Source organism: Pelmatolapia mariae, linkage group LG15 (assembly GCF_036321145.2).
Source record: "Pelmatolapia mariae isolate MD_Pm_ZW linkage group LG15, Pm_UMD_F_2, whole genome shotgun sequence".
In the NCBI taxonomy this organism is placed as follows: Eukaryota; Metazoa; Chordata; class Actinopteri; order Cichliformes; family Cichlidae; genus Pelmatolapia; species Pelmatolapia mariae.
The window spans coordinates 27970323-27994712 of NC_086240.1; the positions used below are offsets into that span (position 1 = coordinate 27970323).

Below are 24390 nucleotides of genomic sequence, written 5' to 3' on the forward strand. Positions count from 1 at the left end.
CAGTTTAATCAATACATCATCTAAAAACATAAAGTTAAATACAGTAAATGATGACACACAGGCATTTCCTGTGACAAGAAGGCAAACCAGAAAAGATACAAAAAGTAAATACAGGCTTCAATTACCCAGTTTACTTTTCCAAGGGCATTTTTTGCTGCTCTTAACTGATTCAAACAGTCCTTTTTGTTTTTGCACAGTCAAGCAGAAGGTCACAGGTGATTGAGCTCTGTAGTTCATTTTTGATCAGATCTGTGCTGCAACGCAACTCCATAGCAATCTGTCTCTGAAATAGCAATTTTGTACTCTATCTGCACTAAACACAGTTTATACAACATAGGTAGGGTTGCCAACTGTCCCGTTTTATCTGCGGCATCCCGTATAATGAGCAAAAAGGTTGGCCCCTTATTCTACCTTAAATGTCTGTATTTTGACTGTTACCTGCAATGCCACTTTCTCACTCTTACATTTTTCTGTATTGTTTTAAATGAGGTTTTGATTAAGCAGAATACCAACATTTTACTGCATTTTTATTATAGGAATATGAACACACAGTGTGTATTTACACTATGCTTCCAGAGTGTCCCTTATTTGATAGTTAAAACCTCGGCAACCCTAAACATATGGTCGTGAGGTCTCATAATCTGCTCTGTGAGCAAAAGAGTGACAAGACCATGGAATTGAAGGTAATAACATCATGGAGAAACTGGCAGCTATCCAACGGGAGATTGAGAGACCAGTGTCGGAGTGTTAAAAACAGCTCGAAATTCTCATGAGTTGTTTGTAAAAGAAAAATCACCATCATAATGCGGCTACCCCTTCGGCGCCAGCTGTGGGCTCAAGGCTGGAGCTGAACAAAAACTCCCTGATAACGACTGTGTTGAGTCTGTTCCTTCCCATTCCATGCAAGGCCACCTGGGTTGGCTGGAAGACTTAGCCTGGCAGGGCGAAGGACACTGTCTCAGCTGAACTCTGGACACGCACACACACGCACACAGACATATACACATGCAGATATACACTCACCCCCCCTCCCCCTCCAAACGCCTTCGACGCTTATTCCCTTCCGATGTTGACGGTGGATCATGGAGACCAGCGCATAGGCTGCAGGCCCGGATGTACTGTCTACATTGGATGTCTCTCACCCTTTACCCATCCCTGTTGCTTGTCATGTGTTTCTATGGTGTATTAAGAGTTTTTCATGTGCTATGTGCAGAGGTGTTTTTTTTTTTTTTTCTGTTCTCAAACTGATCTCCCTGTTGGAGCTCAGTCTGGGGGGAGTTATTTTTTTCTCCTTATCTTTCCTCATGTGGTGCTTTTCCATGTTATACCTCTTTGACCTGTCGTCCCCATGTGATGTTTGTGTAATGTATGTATGGTCGGATGGGTAAGATGGCGCCGCCATTGCGTGCAATAGGTCGGCAGCCTTAACATGAAATTTCCCCTTGTGGGACTAATAAAGGTATATCATATCATATCATAAAAGTCTCACATGTGCCCTGTTGGGTTTGTGTTTCCACAAGCCCCGCTAGTTTAGAGAACATGAAGAAAACAAGACATAACAGAACATCTTCAACCGGTTTTTCACTCGCTAACGAGGGAAGTCTTTGGTCAAGAACCAGCTCTTGAAGCCCAAAATCCTTCCAAGAGCAGCTTCCCTTGCAGCTATTTATTGACAAACTGTTACAATACACATCACAGCACAAGCACCTCCCTCTGTAAACCCCCCCCCCCAATGGTTCTAAGACAAGGCACTATGTGTGTGTATGTGTAAGCACGTATATGCATGTGCAAGAATGTGTGTGTGGGTGTGTGTATGTGTCATGTGAGAATGTGTGTGTGTCCTCCTGCTGACCAAAAGAGTCATAAAAGCAGGAAGCTTACAACAGAAGAAACAGATCTTTCAGATAGGATGTATCTACAATAAAACCTCCCCCAGCACAGAGTGGCTGGAGAAGTGGTCAGGATCAAAGGAATGTCTTGATCCTATAGATTGAACTAAGACCTTACAAATTTAAGAAGCACAATGACAACATTCAACAATTAGACTTAATAGCCCCCATGTGACAGTGACATGCAATAACTCGAAATATTTTGTGGTATTTTACTTTTTACCCCAGAGTTCTTCATATAAATTCCCCTCTCGTCCCTGCAGGTATATATGTGTGTGTTTTTTATGTCGGGTGATATATGCATACACAAAGAGGAGTCTGATTTTTGATTTGCTGTTACTCTGTTAAAATGTGTGCAAACACAGACATCCACTGTGGTCAGTTAGTCTGTTAGTGGTTGTTTTTTAATATATTGTGTATATACGGTTTTTCAGCATGAGTTGGCTGTGAGCGCCTGAGCTCTGCTTCCTGTTTCCTGGGTGCCAAATTTAATCTAGAGATGCATCATCGTCATCGCCTCCAAACACATTACAGCGAGGAAGAGGAGCAACAGACAGACCTCATGTTACAGCTCTTTGTTTCACTGATGGCAGCTGTTACTACCCTGGGCTGTGTCCAACACTGTGATTGTTCCTGTGGAGGCTTCTTCTGTGCTTTGTGAGAATGAATGAAATACTTCATGAATAAAATCTGTGCTTTTACAGGCTCTGCTGGGCCAGTTCTTACCTCCTAAACACTCTTCTGTTTGAGCCTGGGACATTTCTCTGTTTTAAAGGAAGTAATCTCTTATTTAAGAGCTTCTAATTCCATTCCAGATATTCTCCCCTGTCGTCTTCTTAATGAATTGCTCCACTTTATTGGGCATGAGATATAGTACAGTATATTTTAGTATAATTTACTTTTATTAAATGCTTCTTTGTCATCAGGCTGTGGACCAGCTGTAGCCTATTATCAAAAATGCCCTGGCAAGTTTTCAGATTGCTTTGGACTCTCATGGTGATCACGCATTCGTTCATATAGACTGGAGCATGCTGTTGGTCCTGAAGGCTCATGTCTGTCAGAGAGGGTGTTTTCTGTAGCCATCAGCGAATCCTCCTCTTCCTCAGCCCGTGTTTCCTGTGGTGTACCACAGGGCTGTGTTTTGGGTCCTACTCTGTTTTCGTGACACCTGCTGCTGATTTTCAGGAATTATGCTGATGACATCCAAATTTATTTCCCTGTTATTTTGATGTCTCTGTTGAAGTGTCTACGCAATGTCAAAAATGGGCCCTGAAAACAAAATGATTGTGGTGCCCCACTGGATGATTTCACTGACGCCCTTGTGCCTCGTGTTTCTTATTTTTCTCCGACTGTTAGAAGTCTCAGAGTGTTTTCAGAGTGGTGTGAACACTAATCTCTTCATTAGAAGACATGACAGCATGTTTACTCTGGATAAAGATTTTTTTTTTACTTCAAGCTGCAACTTAGACAAAGAGCACTGAGATCCCGCAGATGATGCCAGAGTGGCAGAGGACTTGATTGATGCGTGGAGGGGATCAGGCTCTCGCAGACTCCGGAATCATGGCCGCTGTCCTTCCTGCTCTCTCTGCATCTGGCCTGACTTTTGCACACTTGTGAATAAGCAGCAGGTTCATCCTTAGCATTCATTAGCTCAGAGTTGCTTTAAAGAATCAGGCTCAGATCAGCTCTGTGACCAGTCTCCTCCCACTGCTGGTTAGGAATCTGCAGCATCAGCAGAAAGAGCTGCAGCAGTCTGAGACACACACACACACATAGCTGCATAAGTGTGATGAACTGAACTCCTCATTAAACAGCTCTGATATCATCATGCTTCCATCTTCTTATCCAGGTAACACCTGTCATGGAACGCCCTCGCTGAGGATACGCTCAGCATGAATGCAGACATCGCTCTGATGATCAGCAACCTCACAATGCACCTGCTCCTTGAATGGCATGTATGTATGTGTGTGTATATATATATGTAAGCGTGTATGTGGAAATATGTGTGTGTGCGTATGTATGCATGCATAGATGTATGTATGTGTGTGTATGTATGGATGGGCATATCCGTATGTATGCAGGTGTATGTATAACTTGTACATATCTTTCTTGTGTCAATGTAAATTTGTCTGTGTTACTGTGTAATTACTTAAGCTATTGTGTACTTCACACACATGGAGAGATGCCAAACTGCCTTTCATTGTTTTTGTAACAATGACAATAAAGAGCTATTCTATTCTATTCTGTCTTTACCTCCATCTTCAGCAGCTTTTTAACCAGCGTTTCCTGTTTCTCTGTCAGCGTGAGCCTGACTGACTCAGGCTTCTGTTTTAATGACACGCAGTCTTACTGTACTCTGACTGTGAGCCTTTAATAATTACAATTAATATTGTTGTGTTTTGTATTCAGACTGCTAATACAAACCCAGATTTGACATATTCCATATATGTATGCAAAGACCGGACCTGCTGCAGGAGCTTTCCTTTGACCTCAGTTAAAATTATTCTGAATTAAATTCCTTAAACATATTTGTTTTTAAACCAAATTTAACAAGCTTTTTGCTGCTGAGTGCAAATATGTAATATTATTATCATTAGCATTATTCATTTCCCTGTTCAGTGTGTTAGTGGGTGTGGAGCAGGTTAGAGTATCTACTCGAGTGCCTTATTGAAGTACTTCTGCTGCTTGCTGATGTAAAGATGAAACTTTATCATAAAGTTTTAATAAAGTTCCCTCAGGATGTTTGTTAACCTCAGGTATCAAAAACATTTTAAACTGCTCAAACCCGTGTCACAGTTAACTTTACATTAACGGTCACATGTAATAATATGTGAAGTTATTAATTCCATCAGCAGAGTGAAAATGAACTTCAGTATTACTTAGTAAGCTGAAACAGGTTTTTGCACATCAATGTTTACTACTGTGTCCTTCCTCACACTGACAGGTGATGATGTCACATGAAACACACATTTGCTTTCACTCTGATTTCTGCTTTATTGATCGACATGCAGCATCAGGACTGATGGTTAAAGTCCGACATCAATATCTCTGAACACGCTTCAGCTCCTCCTCCTCACGAGCGGCGGCGTCCTCTCTGACGGCTTTAGTCACAAAACAGACAGGAAGTGTCCGAATAAAAACTGCGTTACAGTTTCAGCTCCGCCCACCGCTACCCATGCACATGCAGGAAACATTCTTAGGGTCAAAGTCAAGAACAGGAAGGCACCACGGCGACAAGGAGGGGCCAAGCAGCCCGAGTGCAGTTCTTAAAGGCCAGAGTCAGAGGTCACGGTCTGTGATCTGGGGTCAGAGGTCAGAGTGTTCTGAGGCAGGCTGAGGACAAAGGGCACAAGGTTGCCCCGGGTCCCGGCGGGGGCTGGCAGGGCCTCAGGCAGGAAGCCGGAGCCCTCCTCGCTGACGTGGAACTGCAGCGTGCGGCTGCGATTGACGCAGTAGATCCGGTCGCCGAGCACAGCACAGCGGAATGGCAGCGCGTTCTCCATCGGAAAGGTGGCGCCCTCGAGCCACGCCTTTACCACTGTGCTGTACCTGTGCACGCTGACCTCGGCACGCTCGCGGTCCACGTCGAAGCGGCAAACGAGGCCACGGTGCGCGACCATGTCGGCGGAGCGGCAGTGGCTCTCGTTGAATGGGCACTCCTCCCACTCGTCTCGGCGGGGGTCGTAACGCAGCAGGCGGTAGAAGAGCGACCCACCCGACACGAACAGCTGGCCATCACACGCCGTGGCCTCGTGCGCCACAGCAAACGAGCCTTTGGGCAGTGGCGCCACGTGGCTCCACCTGTCGGCGCGCGGGTCGTAGCGCTCCACACTCAGCAGGCAGCCCCCGCCCACCGCATACAGCAGCCCATCCATGCCCACCAGCCGCAGCTGGCAGCGTGGCTCACCCAGCGCCCGCACGCTGCTCCAACGCCCGCTCAACGGGTCGAAGCACAGCACGCCGTCCTGGGCTCGTCCCCCTCGCAGACCGCCTGCAACAAACAGGTAATTGAAGAGCGTGCACATCCCGGAGCCGGTGGGCGGGACCTCCTCCGGGAGGCGGGTCAGCTCCTCCCAGCGCCGCGCACTCGGGTGCAGGAAAAGCACGCGCCGCGGGCCCCGCGCCTCCTCCCCGCTCTCCGCCACCGCCAACACCCTCCCCCCCGCCTCTAGCCCCGCCCGCTCCGTCCTCCTGCTCAGGATCAGCGAGCGCTCCGCGGCGCTCAGACGGCCGTAGAGCGCGGGAGCACGCAGCACCTCCAGGTAGTGCGCGCTCATGTAGCTGTACACGCGCTCCTGCTCGTCCTCCGCGCGCTCCCGCTTCGCTCGGCTCAGCAGTTCGTGACAGTTCTGCGCGCTGATCCGCGTACCCTCGGAGGCTGAGCCTGGCTCGGAGCGCGTGCCCGTGGCCGTACTCCGTTCCCGGCCTTGGTCCCGGTCCATGGCGGTTCTGACGGTGATGTGTCTGCAGGTCACACCCGCGGCTGCTGTCTGCGCACAAAGAGCTCCGTTCCCACGTTTACCTCCTCCTCTCTGGACTCTGGTGGACCGACGCGGGGTACGCCCTGCTGCAGTCCCGTTTTCAGCGCCGTGAGCACGCGCGGGGTTCACCTGTGTGAGGACGCTGTCGGATACACGCTGCTGCACGAGCCCGACTCTGTGACGTCATCAGCGCTTGTTTGGGAGAAAGAAGGGGAAAAAATGAGACCGAATGAAAAATACCGAGCCGGTTCTTTTCGGTCTCCCACGTCTGAGCTTCAGTCTGATGCATCAAACAAACATTCCCACCTGTGTCTGAGGTGATTCTTATAATAATAATAATAATAATAATAATAATAATCTGACACTTTAATCTCAGCAGAGGAAACAAAATTGGAAAAATAAATAAACAACAAAGAATCAGTTCAGTTGAGGCTGTAGATAGATATAGGTACCTTGGTGTTCATCTGAACAATAAACGCTCTCTGCAGAAAAGGGCAGAGCAGGCTGTACCTGTTCTGTACCTGTACCTGCGGAGGCTCAGGCCTTTTGGAGTTAAGGGCCTGAAGACCTTCTATGACTCTGTGGTGGCCTCAGCCATCTTTTACGGTGTGGTAGGCTGGGGCAGCACCATTTCTGCTTGGGGACAGGAAAAGACTGAACAGGCTGATCCGGAGTGCCAGCTCTGTTCTAGGATGCCCTCTGGACCCAGTGGAGGTGGTGACTGACAGGAGAATGGTGGCTAAGCTGTCATCCCTGTTGGACAACATCTCCCACCCCATGCAAGAGACTCTGAGAGCACTGAGCAGCTCCTTCAGTGGCAGGCTGCAACACCCATGATGTGGGACGGAGACACTCTGCAGGTCTTTCCTTCTAACTATTGTCAGACTCCACAACAAAGACTTTACAGATGACCACACACAGTAGCGGTTTTTGATACGGGCGACACGGGCGGTTGCCCGGGGCGGCATCGTGGTGGGGGGCGGCATCACGGCAAAAAAAAAAAAAAAAAAAAAGGTTGCTCGTACTCATGCTGCCCCGACGTCATGCCAGCGCATATTTGGAATGTCACAGGCACCGATCGGTTTTCTATCGCCCACTTGCTGGGAGTAAGGGCGCCCTCTGTTTGCAAGGTGCGCCTGCTGCTTGCGGCACAGGGAGGAGAGGGCGGGTCGGCGGGGAATTCTCTGGCTGGCTGGAGCAGCGTCTAATAACCAACTCGCAAAATAAAACAAAATAAAAACAAACCAACAAACACGAAAACACCAGACATTATGATACAGACTTATAATTTGCACCGATGTTTTTTTCGAAATTCTATACGCGAAAAGTGAGCGCGAGAGCCCTCGGTGCGCCTGCTCGCTGCTGAAGTCAAAGTAAACTTTATTGTCATCTCTGCTTTATACAGTACTGTATATAGAGAGACGACAAGTCTCCAGTTACAGCAGTGCAAGTAAACAAACAATATATATAAGAAGAGTAAGAAAATAAATATACACTTTAGGACCAGGGGTAAAGGGATCAATAACAATTTAAAATTTATAATTTACAGTTTGATGATTTAAAGTCTCACACACATAACCCGTCGAAAGGGGAGGGGGCCGGCTGCTTCCAAATAGAGCACAGTTCATTCATAATGTTGTAAATCCAAGCCCATTATGTATTCATGATTTGAATCCTGGGTTGTGTGAAAACCCAGAAATAAACCCTAGACAAAGCGAATCTGTGAACTAAGGTGTAGGTCTATTAGGTTATGTTGTGGTGATCCTCGAGTTGGGGGATGGGTGCTCATACTGGAGTGCAAAATTAAAACCAATGGAAGATGGACAAGAAAAGCTCAAAGCCATCAGGAGCTCAGTTTAGAAAAAAGAGAAAAGAAGAGGAGGAGAAACGAGCAAAAGATACAGGTAAGCAGATGTGTCACTGGATAATGGCAGGTCATGTATCCTGAAACAATCATAATCATAATCAGAATACTTTATTAATCCCTAAGGAAATTATGTGGGTTACAGTTGGTCCAAGAAGAAATTGTAAAAATAGTAACAGTAACAGACTAAACTCCAAACAATAATGTTACAGATTTTAATATTAATTAGTCTTTGTCAATTGTTGATTAGTCCTGTTCTCATTGTATGATGAATTATGATGGCTGTTTGCATACTATGCATACTCTCTCTCTCTTCATATGTGTGTGTGTGTGTGTGTTTCTCTGGTGAAATTCAGTATGGTTCCGACAACAGTTTTATGTTAATGTACAATCCTTAATATGTTTATGTGTGTGTGTGTGTGTGTGTCGGGGGGGGGGGGGGGGGGGGGGGGGGGCAGAGGGAGTGTTCGCCCAGGGCGCCAAACAGGGACCGCCACTGACCACACACATGCAGACAGACACACACATCTAATACACCTGATAGCCTTTGCCCAGTTTCCCTGATGTGCAATATTACAAAGTGCAATTTATCTGATGCAACATGAGCAATTCTCGGGTGATAGTGTTACTGCTGGGCACAATGTGCAATTTTTCTGGAGCATTTCTGATGCTGTTGTTTACGTACATATATGTATATTTTTACAATATAGATATCCATATTTATGATTTTAGACAGTACATCTGAACATTTTATTTTACACTGCCTGGAATAAAGTATTTTATTCTACTTTTTTTCCCAGATAGCAAGGAAACATTGAAACAATGTTGAGTCAATATCAGGCGATGTCATTGAACCAACGTTGAGATCTGACGTTGACCCAACGTCACTCTTGCACCCATTTTTAATGTTGAAACAATGTCAGGTTTTGATGTTGAATCAATGTTGAAACCTGACATTGATTCGATGTTATATTTTCTAACACTGTTGACATTGAAACAATGTCAGATTCTGATATTGAAACACTGTTGAGCTATGGTGTTGATTTTCCACCTCTTTCGCACAGTTGCTTTTGAAAAAAAAACAAAAAAGGTCAATAGACATGTATCATTTGCAAAATACTTTATTAAAAGACAAAGTTTCCTATTTACATTTCTATGTTTCACGTCACTTTTTATTATTTACTCCGGGATGGGGATGGATGATGTGCGTCCTGCGTGCCACCCGTACGATCTGGAGCATATCTGAGCCATTTCTGGACTGCTTGAGCAAAGACCAACTCAGACATAGAGTTTGCCCCTACCTGCTGCGCCAGGCCATCTAGGACAAAAATAGACACACACACAAAAAAACAAAGACAAAAAAAGGGAATTAGAGCACATGAATAAGCTCTTGTTAATTGTCTTCAGCAGGGAGAAAGTATGTAAACTCCTAGGCTAATAAACATGAAAGTCACCAGGCGGAAATCAGCAAACTGCTGCATTTGATTCCCAAAGAGCTATAAGCTGAAAATGTGATATGTCTTAGCATGGTGTGCCGTGTATCCTTTAAAAAAAAAAAGAAAGAAAACATGGGGTCCTCGGGCTGTACAAAGTGTACAACCCGAAGACAAAACAAGCCGAAGACCAAAGACTCCATCTCCAGATTAACCGGACATGAAAGTCTTGTTATTAAGAAAGACAAAGTAATATAGCAAAAAACAGACATAGGAAATGTGAAATGCACCCAGCACATCAATTGATCCCTTTATTGTTCACTTTAGGCTCATAAAACTACAATAAATGTTAAAACTTACCAAATATGCATCTGCACAGCGCTGTCTCTTTAAATGCCCTTTTTTGCTTTGTCTGGTCCTTGGTATTTTTTCCCCTGCCCAGTTGAGTACAGAGGCCAGCTCCTTTGTAATGGCATAAACCATTACACGGCGGACTCGCACCTCCAGTGTGGTCCAGCAGCACCAATCAACGCAAAGCGTCTCACCTATAGACACATTTTAAGAGATGGAATTAGCGTGTCTCATGTCTTAAATGTGTATGCAAGTGCTTGTGTGTTTACTTCATGTAATTGATGATAGAAACATGTCATTTGGTTTTCCCTAAAGCCTGATTTTTAAGTCATACAAAGAATAAACCAAAGTATTGGCAGTACAATGTATTTCTATTCCCTTTTGTTGGATATTCATTTGTTAGTTCTTGTAACTGCTAAAAGTGTTTACTAGTTTTTGCCTGTCACATATATTTGTTATACCATGTAAACTGTGAAATTCCAAGATTTTCAAACTTGCCTTGTAATAGTGGCTTCATAGAGTCTCTGGAATCTACAGAAAAAAAAAATCACAACAAGATGACATTCAGGAGTATAAACTGGTGTTTTGAAGATAAGAGTACAATGACATTGTGATGCAGCTTTAAAGCTTTTTTAAAAGCATACCATCTATAGGGAAGACATCAGACTCTGCATGCTGGGGAGATCGCAAAGCTGTGTCGGTTTGTGCCGGAGTGGCGAAAGGTGCCGGAAGCTGGGTGGGGCATTATGATGGTTGCTATCAGTGGGCTGGGGGGCAGACTGCGGAGTGATGAGGGCTGTTTAGAAAAAGATAATTTTTTAAGTATTTAAGAATACAGACAACTTGTCAAAAAAGTTTCCTTGTGTCAGACACAGATATGTACACAGACACTAGACAGTATTTTATTACCTGGTATTTTCACTCGAGGGGCCTGGGGAAACCGTTTTTTTGTAGGCTGCTCATCCTCTGAGTCCGTATATGTGTACAGGGGATTTGGTCTAAAGAAAAGAAATTAAAAACGGTCTTAAGTAATTGTAAATATGCTTTTGGCATATTGTTTCCTAAAGTTAGCTTGATTTCTAACAACACACACAGGAAACAGAGACGTGCAAGAAGGTACAGCATACAATGAATTTTTGAAGTGCACAAGTGTACACGGCTTTGCATTTTTAAAAAGTTTACAAACTTCCACTTTTTGGACTATATTATGTGGCGATATTGCAGTATGCAAGCACCACAGATATGTATAAAAGACAAGATCATAAATTCTTAACAATCAAAGATATGTTTGTGAATAAAAAGGTTTTACTTGTGCTTTCTTTTAAGACTGGTCTGGGTTTCTTCTTCGGACTGAAGGTCAGACGTATCACAGCGTTCACGTGGATATCTCTGAAGACTGCGTTCTGCTTCGTGAAATGTGCCTGGAAATACAAACACAATGTACGGCCAGACATACATTACGTGTGGACAAAAGGTGCAAACGCATAGAAAAATCAGCGGTTTCAAAAATACGCTGGTACGTGTGGACGTAGCCTTATTCATTATTCAAGGCACAAACGGAAAGTCATGTACGCGTGCAACGTAAAGTTAGGTGAGCGTACAACGTACAGTCACGTGGGCATGCTGCGTGAGCTTTCAAACTGAGTCTAAAGTTTTCGTGTGCGAATTGAAGCGAGTGCTCTCCAATCATCAAAAGTAACAAAGTCATTGAACACGTTTATACAGTTAACTTTAGGTTTATCAATCATATATCACAGATTTAGAATTTTTTGTAGTACTAAGCAACTACAGAGCGAAAGTCTGGGTCAAGCGCCGAGGCGACGGCAAGAACAAAGGAAACCTCGAAGCGTTAAAGCTAGCTTTGTAAGGGAATATAACGAAGAAATTATGAAACGAAAATGTTTTCTTTGTTGATATACTTTGTTCGCAGTGCAATTTATTTGTTGCCGGATTGTAAGAAGTATAGACACAATTTCGGGCTCCCACATTTTGTGGGAGCAACGTAAATAACTGTAAAAAACTTGTTAATGTAAAACATTAACGAGTTTTTTACTGTTATTCAAATGCAAACATGGAAATAACGAGTAGGAAAAAAAAATCATTCATTCTTACCTTATACTAATCGTGGTGCAGGCCAGTGCAGTGCATGAACTGATGCCTTCTCCGGTCAATTCCGCTGAGAGTAAATCAAATGTCCCGCTCTACTGTAGAAGACGATACCTGGGGGGATGTACCAATGTGAGAGGGGTGCTGTGGAATAGTCCAAGCGATCGCTGCTTTAATTTCCCGGTCAACTATACATAAATTGCACGTAGACACGATTTTTTAAAGCTGGTGAACTAGGCCAAGTCATTGATAACAAATGAACAATAAATCTACTTTCTCTGGTACTTTATACCCGATCAGTTGCAATGCAATTTAATGCTCAACTACAAATCGATGGTTTTTGATGGTGACCAGAGCCGAATGATCGTCAACTATAAATAGACGTTTTCTCGACGTTGTTGTTGTCACCTGGTCGACTATAAATAGATCAAATATCAATGACAAAAAAAGAACGGTGAATCAACATCGTTACAACGTCTCTATAGTAAGACCGTCGGTTTACCACAGTATTTCAATGTTGTTACAACATTGGCATTTCAACCCCGACCATATACGACGGTTCGGATGAAAAATCAACATAGATTCAATGTCGTCTTGCTATCTGGGTTTATACAATTCTATTGTTTTTCTTAATTTTTGCTGCTCTTAACTTTGTACTATCCACTTTCTGCCGTTACCAAGCAAATTTCCCATGTGTGGGACAAATAAAGGTTGATCTTATCTTAAATAAATAAATAAAAGCTGAGCAGGTAAAGGCGAAGCATCAGGTATGAAGCTTCAGAGTTATGATGTCACCTGATGATGTCAAGCTTTTTGACCTGCTGCAGGTCAAAGGTCAGGTAAGTTCAAACAGGCAGGATATGTGATGAAGATATAAATCCTAATGATGGGGAATATCTGTGTGCAGACCTGTGATAACAGTCACACCTGGAAAAGGTGCTCGGGGCCTCCCCTCGCTTCCTGGTGCCGGCAGTTGAGTTTAATTGATGACCTTCCTGTTCTCCGTCCATCAGATCCAGCGACAGGTGTGCCTGCGGACATCTTCAGGAGGTCACAGGTGGCTGCATCATGTCTGATGTGAGCTCACGTCTGAACTAAAGTTTCCTCTTACACACAGGCTTCAGATCAGTTGATCACACTGTCTCTAACAGGAATCCCAGCACAAACCGCCCCTCCCAGGTACCCCAGCCCCTCCACAGTGTAGAAACCAGCTGGGAGTTACCTGGCGGATGGAAAATGGCTCCAGGTCTGAGTCTGTGAGCAAACACAGACATGAGCTCACCGTCTGAGCGGTTAGTGAGCAAACAGCTTCCCCTGCTGGCCAACACTCAGAGTAACAGCTGTGTGCAGATATGCTGAGGCCGATACTCAGAGAGACTCAGAAAACAGTAGCAGGTAAGTCACCAACAGACACAGGTGAGCCAGGTGTGTCAGTTTGGACTGCAGAGCTTCGTCTGATCAAACCAAACTAAACGGGAGGAAACACCTGAGTTACCTGGAAGGAAGCTGAAAACCAGTCTTTAGTGGAGGAAGTGACTAAAACAATGAAACTGCAGCAGAAACGTCTCCTCAGAGGAGAGTCAGCTGATCGCAGCATGAAGCTGAAAGAACCAATCCTCACAAACACGGCGGACAACAAACTGAAACAGGAAGCTTCATGTGTCTGATGATGAAGGTCAGACCACCTCATCCTCACTGCTGAGCCTCCAGACCTCAGAGCAGCAGGGGGCACCACAACACCAAACTGGAGATTTCAAAATAAACCCCACAGGTGTGATGAGATGGATTCACCATGACAGAAGAACAAATTATTGATCCACTGATCAGAGCTGCTGGTTCTGATATTCAGAGAAAGTAGCAAGTAAAGATCACAGTGAGCTTTTCACAAGTTTCTTCTTTTTTCATTAGAATTTGCTGAAGGTTTGATTCCCTCAGCTGGAAGAGAGACGAGATCAGCCAGCAGCCAAACATCATTTGATGTCAGCAGCTTCATCGTCAGGCTGACGCTCACGGGACAAACACTCAAACAAACAAACAAACAGAGACAAACAAACACACACAAACAAACAGAGACAAACAAACAGACACACACAAACAAACACACACACAAACAGACAGGCAGCGGCCCTTTGGCTGTGATGTCACAGTTTATGTAAACAGTGTTTCGTGACAAACAACTGGTTCCTCCTTCAAACTCAGGAGCTCAGATTGTTTCTGACCTGCAGGTTAAACCTCCTCCTCAAATCAGCTGATGGGTGAGGCTCGGTGACTCCAGGAACAAAGAAAATAATTTATCTAAAAATAATCTGAAATCGATCGATTCATACTTTTCTAGAAAAGCCTGCCTTACCCTCCAGAGTCCAGGTGTAAGGTGAGCACAGGACCACGACGACAGCGATTGATCTGGACGTTGATGATGTGTGTCACACATCTGCTCCATGTGTGTTCCATGTGCAGCACTAACACACACACTGTGAGTGCATGAATGTCGGTAAATGACGTGAACATTGTGTGTAAATCAGAGGTGGGTAGTAACGAGTTACATTTACTTGAGTAAGTTTTTGAAAAAAATGTACTTTTAAAGTACCTTTTTTGCACGATACTTTTTACTTTTACTTGAGTACATTTGTGAAGAAGAAACAGTACTTTTACTCCGCTACATTTGCAAGATTCGACTCGTTACTTTTTAAAAAATAATTAGTTTAACACATTAGATAACATGCCGCCAGTGGAGTTTCCGGTAACTTTTTTACCAATCAAATGTGGCCATGCAGTCACATGACCAGTTTGAAACTGTGGCGGGCAGAGCCGCCCAAGCGTTTCAAAGTAGCGGACACACGGAAAGAAGAAACACATGAAAACATGGCAGAGCCAATTGTCTACGCTAGAGCTGAAGAGGATGAACACCCTTGGCCTCATATACAAAGAATGTTTCGCATAAAAGCAGTACAAAAGAACAGCTATGTCTTCAGTGACGGTGTCTTCAGTGAGAGCCAAAACAAACCAAATTTTCAGCGTGAAAGAACTCAGCTCGTGTAACCTGAGGAAACGGTCAATTTTCTCTAAATATCTTTTTAGCTGTGGTTAGCTGGATGTCAGTCTTATATTACAGCAGCTGTGTCGAGCTCGAGCTGCGAGTCATATTTTCGGCGCTACGTTGTAGTGAGATAAGTTTGTGAGTGTTTTGTGCAGCTTCGGCTGTCCTTTTAACTACTCGCTGGTTAGCTAGCGTGAGCTATAAGCTAACAGCTAGCCTGGTTAATGACGCTAGAGTTAAACGCGCATGCAAACAGCTCATCTGTACTGCTTTAACTGTTAAAACAGAAGGCAATACTGCGGCTGACAGGGTTTATTACGTGAAACAGCAGCTTGTTTAGTTTAAACAGTCTGCATTAAGCTGGGCAAACACTGCGATTCTTTTTCAGTCACGTTATTCAGCTCCTGCTCACACTGTACAATTGAATCGCAGGGGTTAGAAGTTCATAGGTCACAGTCTCACACTATACGGCCTGATGCTCTGATGCAACCTGAGTGCTCAAACTGTGTGTCCATAACATGAAGCTTATCATACAAAATCTGTCTCTCGCTCTCCCTCTCTCTGTCTTACAGACACACACACACCACCACCATCAACTTTGCTAAATTACTAATGAAAAACACTGACCAGGCAGCTGCAATTGAGCAGCAGTGTCCATCCAACTCTTTTCATGGTTGTTGTAGTCGTGACAATTTTGTGAGGCCACATTGAAAAGATACGGAAGCGTAGAGCTGCCACCCACCCACGCAAAAGAAAAATAGAAAAGTATATTGTTCTAACAATATACTTTTCATGTTAGTACAATATACCTTTCACGTTTGAACAATATAATATGACGTTATTACAATATACATAATTATCACGCTACATCGCAGCTCCAGTCACGGCTTCAACACCGGATCGGCAAGATGGCGCCAGTGTGCACGGCAAGCCGTCTCCGCTTCCCCGAGTTCTATCTGTTGTTGGCTATTTTATTTTCTATATGTTTCCTGGATGTTACCACACTAATCGTTTATGATCGTCAAACGCTGGGGAAAACGGAGCGGCATTCAGACTCGCATCAAAGCCTACTTAAAATTACATGGAGTAATCAACTACCATGCCATCTCGGATATCTTTCAACCCCTATTTTCTTCTCACGACCAGCACACCATCAGACTATTCCGTCATCAATGGACCCGCCAAGTCGGACAACTTGCTCACTCGGAGTTACCAGCTGATCATCTACCGACTAGAAGCTGGATGCGGGCTCGTGGTGGTATCGTGAACCACAGCAACTTACGTCTGCTGAGGCGTGCTCCGAACAACAATGGAATGACTATGATCCAGATGGCTGTGCTTAATACCAGATCGCTGGCGAACAAGTCCTTCGTCCTGAATGATTTTTTCTCTCTTCCGAGCGGGACTTCCTATTCCTGACAGAAACCTGGATTTGCCCCGGTGAGTCCGTCTCCCTATCGGAATTTCTTCCACCGGAATGTACCTCTTTTAGCACCCCTAGGACCTCGGACAGAGGTGGAGGGCTAGTCACGGTTTTTAAAAATAAATTTCCCCTGCCATATTCTCTAGCTTTGAGGTGCAACTACTTGAGCTGGTCTGCTCCTCCCCGACTCTCTGTGCGGTGGTATATCGTCCACCAAAATTCAATAAGGATTTTATCTGCGAGTTCGCTGACTTTCTAGGAAATCTCTTTGTAAGTTATGACTGTATTCTCATCACTGGTGATTTTAATATCCATGTTTGCTGTGAGTTGGACCCGCTGGTTAAAGACTTTCTTGCCCTTATAGACTCTTTTAACCTTACTCAGTGGGTCAGTAAACCAACTCATATTAAAGGCCACACGCTTGACTTGGTACTGTCCTACGGCCTGGACATTTGCATCACTGACATTTACAACCCTGGGATTTCTGACCATTTCCCGGTTTTGTTCAATGTCAAAACGTGTAATATGGAGCTGAAATGTGAGGGTCCTGTGCAAAATGTGCGTATGATCAATTCGGAGACTATTGCCCAGTTCTCTATGGCCCTGACTAACTCTGCCTTCTACGATGGTAACTGTAATACACCTACACCGGTTAACGAACTCGTTAACTCTTTTATCGCCACTTGTACTTCTATCTTAGACACTGTGGCTCCCTTAAAGATTAAACGCCTTAAACCGTCCCGTCAACCATGGCTGAATGACTGCACCCGTACTCTCAGACGTGAATGTCGCCAAGCTGAGAGGAGATGGAAGAAAGACAAACTTCAGATCTCCTTGGACATTCTTCATAACTGCCTGAAGAAATATCAGAAGGCTGTCAAAACCGCAAAAGCCTCTTTTCTATCGGAGATCATTGCGATAAATAGTCATAAGCCACAGGTTCTATTTAGCATTTTTAACTCGTTGATAAGTCCACTCTCCGTCATTCAGACTGAGACCTCTCAAGCCCTATGTGAAAAATTCCTTAACTATTTTTTAGATAAAATCACAGCACTAAGATCCTCATATTTACCCATTGTAGACAAATCTTCAACTTCTGAACCCTCAACGGTCTTAGAACAGTTTGAACCTGTATCTTTTCTGACCCTTAAGGAAATAATAGGCCAATTGAAAAACTCTAACTCCCGTCACGATGTGCTTCCCTCTCGCATTATCAAAAATGCCCTGAACACTATAGGACCCTGCATCTCACTTTTAATGAACTCATCACTCTTATCAGACTGCGTCCCTGCTGCGTTCAAACATGCAGTCATTCAACCTGTTATCAAGAAAAGTAATCTTGATCCTAATGTCCTCTCAAACTATAGGCCGGTTTCTAAACTTCCTTTTATGGCTAAAATCTTAGAGAAAATTGTTCTTAAGCAATTGCAATCCTTCTTAGAGGCAAATGGAATCAATGAAAAATTCCAGTCTGGTTTTAAACCTCACCACAGTACTGAGACAGCCCTACTGAGAGTTTTTAATGACCTCCTCGTAACTGTTGATGCAGGGCGCCCTGTGGTTTTAGTTCTTTTAGACTTGTCCTCTGCCTTCGATACGGTTGATCACGACATCCTCCTTTCAAGGCTTCAACATGTAGTTGGTCTTAAAGGCAAAGTACTTTCATGGTTTAAATCATACTTAACTGAGAGGTCTTTCTCTGTCTCTATGGGGAATCATTCTTCCCCCTCCGCTGTGGTGTGCCCCAGGGGTCTGTGTTAAGTCCTACGCTGTTCTCCTTGTATCTGCTACCCCTGGGACAAATTTTCAGAAATCATAATATTTCTTTCCATTGTTATGCGGATGATATCCAAATCTATTTCCCTCTGGATTTAGATCTCCAGTCCCCGCTATTGCCGTTGCTCAACTGCCTGCGTGATGTTAGAGACTGGCTACTGCACAACTCTCTCACCCTTAATGAAAACAAAACTGAAATTATCATCTTTGACAGTCACATGCCCTTGAAACAGCTATCGGAGACCTTAGGATCCTATGCCAGTCATCTATCGTTTACTGTCAGAAACCTTGGAGTAGTGCTGGATAGTTCCCTTAAATTAGATAAGCAAGTGGCTGCAGTGGTGAAAACCAGCTTCTACCAAATGCGCCAAATTTCTAAGGCAATGCCCTACTTACGGCACAACGACCTTGAAAAGCTCATTCATGCTCTCGTAACTTCGAGATTGGACTACTGTAATTCTCTTTATTTAGGCCTCCAACTTTCCCTCATCCAACGCCTGCAATTAGTCCAGAATGCCGCAGCACGCCTTTTAAGCGGCACCAGAAGGCATGACCATATCACACCCACCCTCGCCAACCTTCATTGGCTTCCTGTCAAATACCATATCGTTTTTAAAATCCTTTTATACACTTTTAAAATTTTAAATAACCTGGCACCCAGTTACTTGATCGATCTCCTTGACCTATACATCCCCACGAGAGCACTCAGATCCTCTAACCAGGGGCTCTTAATGCAACCAATGTCTCGACGGAAGACTAGGGGGGATCGTGCTTTTGCTTTTGCCGCACCAAAACTCTGGAACAGCTTGCCGATTGATGTCCGTGCGTCGGAATCCATCCAATCCTTCAAATCACGGTTAAAAACCCATCTGTTTAAGCTTGCCTTCCAAACAACTTAGTTTTTAACTTTTCCCCGGTTCATGCTTGTTGTCTAGTGATGGGTCGGTCGCGAACAAAATGGCTCTTAGAGCCGGATCTTTGACGTGAATGACGCGAGCAGGCTCCTTATCGCGACCCGTGGGGTTTTTTTTTTTTCTTTCTCTCACCCTCTCTCTTCACTCGCATGCGAGCCTTGTGCTTTGCGCTGGGCAGAAGGGGGAGGGGCGGTAGTTACACTCTCAGTAGCACAGGAACAGAGCGGGAGGGAAAGAGAGAGAAAGAGAGCCAGGGACAACAACGTCACATTAGAAAGGTATAGTAATCATCCACAACTATTTTCAGTTGCGGATGATAAAGGATTCAGAAAGTTTATTCATGCAGGCCCATATGACAGAGAATATGCATGTTCTTTTTGTTTTCATATTGTAATTTATATTTAATTGTGTTGTGGTTTGCAGTGTTTTGTGTTGTTTCATTTTAAATTTGTTTAAAAGGAAAAAGCTGAAAATTTAAATAGTTAAAAGTTGAACTGTGACTAGTTGGTTTTTGTATTATATGATTTATTTATTACATTTTATGTAAGTATATTTATGGTGGCCCCTAGAGACAAAGCACGTACAAACTTCAAAACGCGTAAAAACTCCAAAACACGTACAAACTTCAAAACACGTAAAAACTCCAAAACACGTACAAACTTCAAAACACGTACGAACTCAGAAGCACGTACAAACCCTGAAGCACGTACAAACTCCAAAACACGTACAAACTTCAAAACACGTACGAACTCTGAAGCACGTACAAACCCTGAAGCACGTAAAAACTCCAAAACACGTACGAACTCAGAAGCACGTACAAACCCTGAAGCACGTACAAACTCCAAAACACGTACAAACTTAAAAACACGTACGAACTCTGAAGCACGTACAAACCCTGAAGCACGTACAAACTCCAAAACACGTAAAAACTCCAAAACACGTAAAAACTCCAAAACACGTACAAAACACAACAGAAGTGCTCCAGAATGCTAGGCGCAGTGTTGAGCTTTTGTTACCTAGTGGCTACACAAGCCAGCAAGTACCAACGACCAGATTTGGTGTGTGGTAGTAACAGGTAAATGAAGTTTTTTTTTTTTAATTATTTGAATATATATGAGTGCTTGTGTATAAATACACAAACCATACACATATGCTTTCAATTGTGTAATTTAAGTGATCTAGGTAGCTCTGTGTTGGAAGTTCAGTTAACTCTAGGAATGTGTTTTGGAGTTTGTACGTGCTTTGGAATTTGTACGTGCTTTTTGGAGTTTGTACGTGCTTTGTCTCTAGGGGCCACCGCATATATTTATATATAAATAAAACCACTTTTTTTTTTTACATTAGTAATTCTTTTTGTGCATAATTTTATATTATTGTTAATAATAAATTAATTAAAGCAACAAAACAACCTGGAGAGCCGGCTCGGAGCCGAAAGAGCCGGCTCTTTTTAGGGAGCCGAAAGAGCCGGTTCTCTAAAAAGAGCCGAAAATCCCATCACTATTGTTGTCACGCCACCATTCTATAACTGTAGTTCTTTTGCTGATAATTGTATTTCCTGCTCCTTTTACTGCTGTAACCTGCAAATGCGGCTCGTCTGTGAAGCACTTTGTTGTACTTGAGACTTTTAAATGTGCTATAGAAATAAAATTGAAACTGAAACTGAAACTGAAACGGCTTCCATCACTGTCTTTCTCGTCTTTACCCAGAGTAACAGCCAAACAGGAGGATCCATTGGCTAGCACTGCTTAGCCTTGCACGCGTTCTTATTTTAAACTTAATCTGGAATTCATTGCAAACTGTTTGTGCGGGATATGAATGACAGGATTTTGTTTTTCTACAAGAGTTAGTAAAAAACATCTCCAGTGTGATCAAATCTTCTTGCCAAACATCTGCAGCTTGGCAGTATATACAGCACTATAATGACCAGACCTAATTCTTTCAAAAACCATACATCTTTCCACAGGTCTCAACTTCATCAGACATCACCTAGACTCAGAGCTGGATGAGGCCAGCACAAACAGCAGCCTAACCGACTAAGATGATGGATCCATGGGGTCAGGAAAGCCAGAAGCAGGCAGGGGAACTGGAGAGGTACCTTTCATGTCCATTCACTGGAGGTGTGGATCTATTGCATGGCGTTCCTCACATCAAGAAGCTGTCGATCAAAATCAATACAGTTCTTCCTGCATCTGGAGCTTGTGAAGGACTTCTCAGTCATGCAGGACTCCTGTTCACTGCTAAACAGTTACAGCTTCACAGAAAGAACCTTGAGAGCAAACTGCTGCTGAAGCTTAACCATCACTTCACTGAGTGAAGAAATGGCACATTTTTGCTAAATATGCAGAAATAAATGCACACCCATACAATTTATGGTAAACTGAGCTGCCTTGTATGTACATATGTTGAAGATGCCTCGTTCTAATGTTTTCTCTGAGGCTGCTGTGCCATTTGGAGCAAAAATGAATATAAAGTTTACAGCATATCTTGTCACTGGAAATTGTTTGCACTGTTTATATGTTTATATTATTTACTCTAGGTATTGGTGAAAAAAGCTTTATGTTGTGAAAAACTGAAATATGCAAATTAGAATTGTTGTGCCTTATTTTGTTGATCTTTTTACATATATTCCTGGTGAAAATACTAAAATTTGTATATTATTTATTTTTGTTTGTCTGATAGCATTTATTTAAAAAATAAATCAGACATTTCAAACAGTTACTCGCTACTTGAGTAGTCTTTTCACCAAGTACTTTTTTACTCTTACTTGAGTAACTTTTTTGAAGACTACTTTTCACTTTTACTTGAGTAATAATATTTTAAAGTAATGCTACTCTTACTTGAGTACAATTTTTGGATACTCGACCCACCTCTGGTGTAAATTCAGGGCTGGCCTAAAACCTGTCTCATATGGGGAGGGGCTTGATTACTGCATGAATTCAGAGGAAAGTAGTGTGTGCGTGTAGTCGTAGACGTGTAACAAGCCTGTTAATGAGCAGGCCACATTATACTGTTAACCATGTGTTCGTGGGTTTAGACTCTGAAAACACGTATGAAAGAAATGTTCATGTTCGGTCTGATCATGTGATCAAACCTCAGTAATGTGCGAGGATGTGCAGTGATGATTAAAAGACGAATAACCTCCCAGCGAGGACGCACGCAATACCTTAGAGATGCCACGCTGCACTGCAGATCTGCGCTTCATCATTAACACCACAGTCTGCTCACACTGAAGCTTCAGTTATTTTGTGGACGTCCTTCCACTACTCCTGTGGACGGCTACATCATCGGTACAGTCAGCTCTCACCGATAACCTAAACACCTCTGATGCCCACAAACACCCAGAGCATCACTCAAGGTGAAGCCTGATTTATCATCTACCGCTGCCTGTGTCGCCATCAGTCAGAGAGGCCATGCCCCTAAGAATGCAAATATTAAACATTAGTGTGAGTTATAGAAAGCTCCTACCCCCATACAGGTGACATAAGACAGGAATTTATCCACAGAGACCGAACTGATTCTGCATCAGGCTGTAAACATGTTTATTTGAACATGGAGTCTGTGAGACTACCTCACAGGTAAAGACCCACAATAACGAATACCCCAATAATCAGACAACCCCCTGTGAACAAGCACTTTGGTGACAGTGGGGAAGAAAAACTCTCTTTTAACAGGAAGAAACCTCCAGCAAAACCAAAGATTAATAAAAACTAATAATTAAATGCTGCGACGTGTAAGACCGTCACGTGGTCTTGGCTCTGAGCCGTGACCTTACTGGACGGACACGTTTGGCTTCTGTGGGCACCATCTCTTCTGAGTACTTTTCTGAGCTGGTACTTTTTCACTTTTACTTGAGTAAAGGGTTAGCTTTAATAACACTCACAGGTATGAGACATCATCAGGCCGCTAAGCTCCAATCAGTGGTAAGCGCTTCACTGCAGAGACCTTTAAGCTCCACTTATTCTCTCTCTATGAGGTCAGACGTCATGAGATCCAGCAGTTCCTGCAGATGATCAAAGCAGGTGTTGGATCAGACATGATGTGTGGGCCTTGATTGGAGCTCAGGTTTGTTTATCACAGTGCCGAAGTCCTCCTCCTTCCTCCACCTCCTCGTCTTTGTCAGATTAAATATGGATGCTCTCGTTGGTTTTCTCCCTGCATCAGCCTTCGCCATAGCTGACTTCCTGTTTGATCAAATGTGCCTTTAAAGTGGTTACAGCTCAGTTCAGCAGGAGTTCAGCTGATGTATCAGAACGAACAAACTTTAATGGCAGAACTCGGAGACGGAATGGAAAATGAGCCACTCACCGTCCTCATAGGCAAAGATGAGCGACATCACCACGACGCTCAAACACGACCTTTCATCACGGAGCCGTCAGGAACCTGAAGTCTGCAGCTCAGACTGAGAGACGTCAAACTACTGCGCCTCTTCTTCAAAGACTACTGCCAGTCAGCACACAGAACACTCTACAGACTCTGAACGACCCCGATAAACGGCGACGCCGTTCAGCATTGACGCTGAGCCGATTCGAATCGCTCCACATCCGAGGCTACCGCCTCACCGTTACAACGTTTTTATTGTTGCTGGAGGTCAAAGGTGAAAGCGCTGGTCCAGCCTCAAAGATTAAAGATGATTGAAAACTTTAACTGATTTTAAATTTTTAATGCAAAGACAAAATGTTACAAAATCAAATCTGTAATCTCGGAAGCGGCTCTGCTGATATTAATGACTGCTGTGAAATGTTTCCATGTATTTATACTATTAATTATTAATATTGCTGTTTCCTTGTGTCTTTAAAGCCTAACCAGGGTCCAGGTCTCATATACATACGCACTGGTTGCACCAACATTAACCTATCGCTTCTGCTGTATAAATCAATACAAAAAGGGTCAGCTTTTATTTTGAAGGCAAACGTCCACCATTTCCAGTTTTTCTTTTCCGTGTAGTGTTAGCAACGTGTTCCTGCAGATGATGGCAGCAGCAAACCTCTGCAGTGACACAAAAACCATCAGCGATGCTGAGTGAAATCGTCTATTTTTACCGAGGTCACAGCTGACAGTCAACTGACAGTGAGCGTTTCCACGACAATCAAGTCGGGTGACAAACGCGAATTAAGAG

General features: G+C 43.6%; 2 protein-coding genes across 2 annotated transcripts in view; both read right to left on the bottom strand.

Annotated features, from left to right (window-relative positions):
* Window positions 1–24390, bottom strand: part of LOC134643769 (kinesin-like protein KIF26A) — a 91122-nt gene that overhangs the window by 4902 nt on the left and 61830 nt on the right. The gene's annotated exons all lie outside the window — the stretch shown is intronic.
* Window positions 4853–6668, bottom strand: LOC134643798 (kelch repeat and BTB domain-containing protein 11-like). The gene has a single exon (XM_063496367.1). The coding sequence runs from the start codon at window positions 6329–6331 to the stop codon at window positions 5156–5158; it is 1176 nt and encodes a 391-aa protein (XP_063352437.1). The 5' UTR covers window positions 6332–6668; the 3' UTR covers window positions 4853–5155.